Here is a 5899-nt window from a genome sequence, read left to right as displayed (position 1 = left end):
AGGAAGGAAGGAAGGAAGGAAGGAAGGAAGGAAGGAAGGAAGGAAGGAAGGAAGGAAGGAAGGAAGGAAGGAAGCGAGGGAAGGAAATTCAGAGCCTCAGCTGTGAACACAAAAGAACCCCAGAAGTAATAGATACACTTCTATGAGGTTATTTGGAGAATTATTTGATCAGATAGCCTCAGATCTGGTCTACTACTGCTTCCTCAAAGTCTGAGGAGAGAAAGCCCTGAAGCCTGCTGCAACATAGCTTAACACGGCCACCTGTGCGAGTCAGCCTGAATCGAGAAGCAATGGCTGTTGTGGGGCTCCTCCAGCCCCAGACTCCCTCTCCCCCTTTCCACTTCCCAGGGGGAGCAAAATTTGGGTGGCTTGAGGGTCCGTGCGGCCCCCTTCCCCGGCAGCGGTGCCCTGGGCACCCCGTACTCACCGTCACTTCAGCTCTCCCCAATTGCTTGTTTATCCTGCCAGCTCAAGGCAGTGGCTGAGGGAGGAAGAAGCAGAGAAACAGGGAGCTTTAATGAGGTCTCCGCACAGCTGGCAGAGGTCACCCATGCGCGTCTGCACCGAGCAGCCAGTGGCATCGTGTTCACAGTGCAGGGAGCACAGGGCTGCGCCAGCCGGGGCCTGGTCCTGCCCTGCAGAGCCTCGGGGATCCCGGTTCCTCCGAGCTGCTGAGTGCTGGGTGCCCTCTCGGCTGCCAACACTGCCATCTCTTGACTGAACTGCCACCCCCAGGAGGTAAGGAAGCCGGGGGAAGGAAGCACAACATCCCCTTCAGCCTCCCAGGGTGCGGGCAGGAAAACACCGCAAATAACTCAGTAGAAATAGGAAACAGCTTCAGAATTTTTTAACATTCATTAAGCCAATTCAAATTTCTTCAGGTTTTGGTGAGTGAGCTTTACGCCAGGACAGGTACTGTCTGCTCTCACACCCGGCACGGGCTCCGTAACGTTGCGATCCTGCTGCCTCGACACAGAGGCCGTCGCGTGCGCGCACCTCATCTAGGCCAGCTTGGCACGTGGGGCAATCTGCCCACAGCATCGTGGGACCACAGCCTACATAAAACCAGTGCATGTTAAAAAAAAAAAAAAAAAAAAAAAGCCAGCTATAGTAATTAAAAATATTTATTTCTGGAGATATTTACCTTGATAGGCATAAAGCATTTCCCAATTTCATACAGAAATACATAAAACATGCATAGACCAATATGGCCTACTTCAGTGCGTATTCAACATGGCAAATATAATGGAGAATTTGTGTGAATATAAATACAAAACACATACAAATTAAGCACACTGGATTCAACCAAACTTATCAGCAAATTCAACGTGAACAAATTCACTGCTATAAACTTTCACCCAATATTAGCCTTTTGACATAAATTAAAACAACCCTTTGTCTCTGTTGAGTTACACCAAACAAGGCACTGAATGCATTTTACAACAGTGTCTGGTGCAGCTCTACATTGGTGCATTTCTGGTGGCGTGCAAGACATAACAACCTCTATTACTGGAACTTCAGTTAGTCAAATCTCTGTTATGGTAAACCTAGTAGTGTTCTCTAACTTCTATTCTGTGTTGAACAGTCCTTTGGTATCCAAAACTTCAACTCTCCAAACAAGCACAGCGCCTAACCCACATATAGATAACTCTGGTTGTAAGGGTAAACTAGACTTCTGGAAATAAAAAAAAAAGGCAAAGGGTTGCAGCTGATTAGTAAAGGCAATAACAAGGTGTAAAAATACTCTAGCAGGAGTGCAACAAACAGTACGCGAGGTAGACATGTATATATGCAGTAAGTCCTGATTAAAGTAGCACAGTGGCTTTTTTTAAAATAAAAAAAAAGTCTTTGCTTTGAGGTTTGTCCCTTCAAATCTCGCCTTCTGTCCTTTCTAAGCGCATCTGTAAAGTCTTCCTTGCAAAACACCCTTGAAGTCGACCCTGAAAGCTGCTGAATTGGGCAGTAACATTCCAGAGGCAATATTCAAATGTTTCTTTGGAAAGAGGGCTTGTAACAAACGCTACGGAGCTTTTCCCTTCACCCTCTCTACCCATCCGTCTGGATTCCACGTGAACGAAATCCTGGAGTTGCATTGAGTTTCCACCTTTGAATGCAGGACTTCTCTCATGTTTTGTTTTGCTGCACGACCACCTGGGCAGAGAGGTGCTTTGCCGTGGTAGCACACTGAAAGTCAAAGCAGAGTTTTGGTGACACTTGGTCAGAGAGCGTGACAATGAACGACGCGAGTCATCTTCTCACTAGGACGTTTTCAGGCTTTCCCAGATGCTTCGTCTTTTATTTGCCCTGTTATGTTTCAGCTTCCGCCCTCTCTGGAGCTCAGCCTTCAGCCTCGCAATACTGAAGGAAGCTTTGATACTGTTTCCAATGGCCTCCAGCCTGCAGAAATAAGAAATATACCCTTATAATAACGAAGCTGCAACTCAAGCATTCGGACTTTCAGCCCTTTGATTAAATAAATCTCAGCCTAGACTTCTGCCAGAGGAGACTCAAACTGCTGCTTATTAGAGGAGACTCAAACTGCTGATTATTATACATCTATCACTTATGCTAACTTAAGCCCTTTAGAATATTGAATCCAGAATTTAAAAGCAGACATTAAAATCAGTTAAAATATTCAAATACACATGCCCTAATTTTCCTTAAATGGCATGTATCCAACCAAGAGGTCTTCTGTGTTCTTATTCTCATTGGCTATTTCATTACTTTCAAGTAAAACTGATCCTGATCCCAAGAAATGGGTGCATTTTTCAAAAGATAAGCCCCATTTAAAGAAAAAAAAGGCAAGACCTCCAGGGTCTAAATCTCACTGGAAATCAGGTTGCCTGGTCCTACATAGTCAGTTTTGCTTTTGAAAGGACTTAAGAGCCTGCCTTTGTATGTGCAAATTTTGGTAATGGGCCTAGAGCTGAAACTGGAGCTAACACCAAGCTTCAAGGCAGAGCTCATCATGGTTTGGGGGCTTCTAGATGCACTCAGTCCAGCACACGCACCTCCAAACTGCACTGAAAAGTGCTATTGTTGCCTACAACTATTCGACATATTACACACACCTTCAGTGGCATTTGTGATACTGATCTACCTTTAGTCTCAATTATTAGCTTAGCCTCAAATAGGAATTTAATCTTCACTTTCACCTTCCTCAACCTTTTTGCAGTTATTTCCATTGCTAGTATCTTGCACTCATTTGCACATGTTTATCTGACAGTAAATTGCCTGACAATGTAGGGGATTAGGCAGCTAAGACATCTGACTTGCTGTGTTTTTAAATTCTACACCAGCCAAAAGGAATCACTTATTTAAAAATCCGGATAGGTCTGTAACTTTTCTTTCCAGAAAAAAAAATGCTATAAAGTATCTAAGAAAAGGCATTCTGGCTCGATTTTTTGCAGAAGAAGAATAACTTGGACATATTAAGTAATTAAGATAATGCATGAACACACTAAAATGTCAGGTTCTTTTTACTTCTCCCAGGTATTTAATGATTTCACATGTTTAAGCTTGGTATTCCCTTATGTCTGAGATCAAGTCTATTTCCTCTAAGCAAATGGATGAGACTAGGCAGAGATCAATACTCTTCCCTTTACAAACAATGAATTCCTTAAATTAAAAAAACAGCTTAATGAAAGTCCTCAGCAAGTCCTCCCAAACACTTGACTTGCAATCCACAGCCAAGTTCACACTGAACTGAAAAGAGAACTCTGCTCTCTATTGCTATTTTGGGGAACTACACGAAGATGAGAAGAAACTCACCTCTTCATTTTCTTGCTGCCAACAAGCTGTTGACTCATACATTTGGGTCCAAGGCAATTGCCACCTTTGTTGCGGTGACGTAAGCTCTTCTCCACGGTAGACTGAGCCCTGTTGAGGTGAAAAAAGCACTGCCGTTAGCAAAATAAAATCTCTGTAGCCCACAAGGAACCACTTCTAACCTACAGCTTTGCATGTTATAAGCACTCCTGCTGGGCCAAACGTGGTAGATGCCATCGTAGTGTGTGCACCCAGGTGGAAGGCAAGTCTTTAGGGAGATTATGCACCCAGCAAGTGCCAAAATGAGCGAGGAGACCACGATGCAGCCCTCTCGCACGCGCCGCCTTTCAAAGAGCAGTAACAATGAACGCACCTGAGGTCTTCTCCTGTCTGGCAGAAGTTGAGACATTTCTTGTCTTTCTGGTTGGCACATTGACATCTGCTGCTAGGTTCAGGGAGCATCTCGGGCACGACGTCCTTCAGTGATCTTCTGGATCGAGAAGGACCTCCGAGGCCATAAGGCACAGTCTTCCTGTGGTCAAAGCATCACCATGAGTACAATGCAAATGACTGCGTGGCTTCAGTGCAGCAGGGTATTTTGGGGCTACCTTATCAATGGGATTGATTACATGAGTCAAGGTTGTGGGATCAGGAATGCTTTGCGGGGCATAATTGCCATGCAAATGCTTCTGATGCTCCTGCTAGGTACTAATTAGCACGGCTACCGACAAGGCTAATGGCCTTTTAATTGTCATTTCATAAGCCTGCTCTGCCTCCATGTGCAATAGAAGGCAATAAAACCTCCTCTCTTTGAACTCTGGCAAATGAGGGAAGTGATAAAAGTGAAGAACAGATCGCCTCCTCTTGGAGTAAATCCAGTGATGGAGCAGATGACCAAAGGGAGCGCTTGCAGAGTCAGTAAAGGCTCTGGCCAGCTGCACATTTTGCTGCAGAGGCTGCAGAAAGGGACAGTGACACAGTGCTCATCTGCAGGAGAGAGCAGCAAGGGGTGGCAAAGGAAGCAAAAGAAGCCCTTCAGCTTCCAGATTTGTTTGGGGAAAAAAAAAAAATGGTTATGCAAAGTCAGGTTGGCAAAATCCTGGCCTTGGCATTTCGTTCCCCTCTGTTTCCTAGCAAAAGGCATGATCCAGCCTTTGCAGAGTGGCACCCAAAGGAGACACTCTTGCCTGCACTTGGGAATGCAGGTGCGCGAGGTCTCCTAAGAGCTACCTAGACACTCATGCCCGCTTTCTCCCGGAGAAGAAAGCAGGAAAAAAAAAAAAAAAAAAGAAGAAGAAGAAGGAAAGAAGAAAAGGAAAGGGAAGAGGAATCTCCTTTCTGTCCTAATTCCGGCACGGGCCGTCGCGGTGTCTCAGCGCCCCTCTCCCCCCGAGCCCGCACTCACTCGGGGGTGTTGATCCAGATGATGTCGAGGTGGCAGAAATAGACGCACTCCTCGTCGAGCAGCGAGGAGCAGGAGCAGCGGCGGGCGCGGCGGTGGCCGGCGGCGGCTCCGGGCGCTGCGGGCGGCACCGCCGTTAGCGCCTTGGCACCCGGCCCCGCGCACCCGGACCCGGCCCCGCGCACCCGGCCCCGCGCACCCGGACCCGGCCCCGCGCACCCGGACCCGGCCCCGCGCAGCCCCCGGTGGGCGCCCGATCCCGCCGCTCCTACCTGCCGGCGGCAGCAGCCCCGGGCACACCACGAAGAGCAGCGAGACGAGCATGTGCGAGTAATCCATAGCAGGCGGGCGGCGGGAAGAGACGAGGGGAATAAAAAAAAATCAAAATTAAAAAAAAAAAAAGTTTACCAATTTGCAGAAATGCAAATTAAAAAAAAAAGCAAAATGAAACGAGGAGGGGAGCAATGAATGGCGGCGCGGCGGGGGGACGCGGCGTCTCGGTGCGCCCCGGCGCGTCTGGCTGGCGCGGCGGTCCCTGCCGCCCTTTTATAGCGAACCCCCATGGCGCGGGTAAACAGCCCCGGCGCTATTTTATCCCGAGACAATGTTGTGCTGTTATTAGTCACCGCGCGGCAACGTGCGCGCCGAGATAAGGCCGCCCTGGAGAGGAAATGGCCCGCGAGGCTCGCGGCGGCGGCGGGCGGCCCCGCGGGGCCGCAGCGAGCGAGC

The 5899-nt window shown here is 48.1% G+C and overlaps 1 protein-coding gene across 1 annotated transcript; it reads right to left on the bottom strand.

The window, feature by feature from the left end:
• Positions 1-1208: 1208 nt before the first annotated feature.
• On the bottom strand, positions 1209-5548 carry EDN1 (endothelin 1). Its single transcript, XM_026047005.1, has 5 exons — positions 5443-5548; positions 5174-5288; positions 4142-4300; positions 3772-3879; positions 1209-2397 (listed from the first exon to the last, which is right to left on the bottom strand). Exons 1-5 carry the CDS (start codon positions 5507-5509, stop codon positions 2259-2261), a joined length of 588 nt encoding a protein of 195 aa, XP_025902790.1. The 5' UTR covers positions 5510-5548; the 3' UTR covers positions 1209-2258.
• Between the last annotated feature and the right edge of the window lie 351 nt (positions 5549-5899).

This window comes from Nothoprocta perdicaria, unplaced genomic scaffold (assembly GCF_003342845.1).
Source record: "Nothoprocta perdicaria isolate Ctin4 unplaced genomic scaffold, notPer1 scaffold_47, whole genome shotgun sequence".
NCBI lineage: Eukaryota > Metazoa > Chordata > Aves > Tinamiformes > Tinamidae > Nothoprocta > Nothoprocta perdicaria.
Note: the sequence above shows the minus strand (reverse complement) of the source record. Positions and strands in the feature narration are given on the sequence as shown.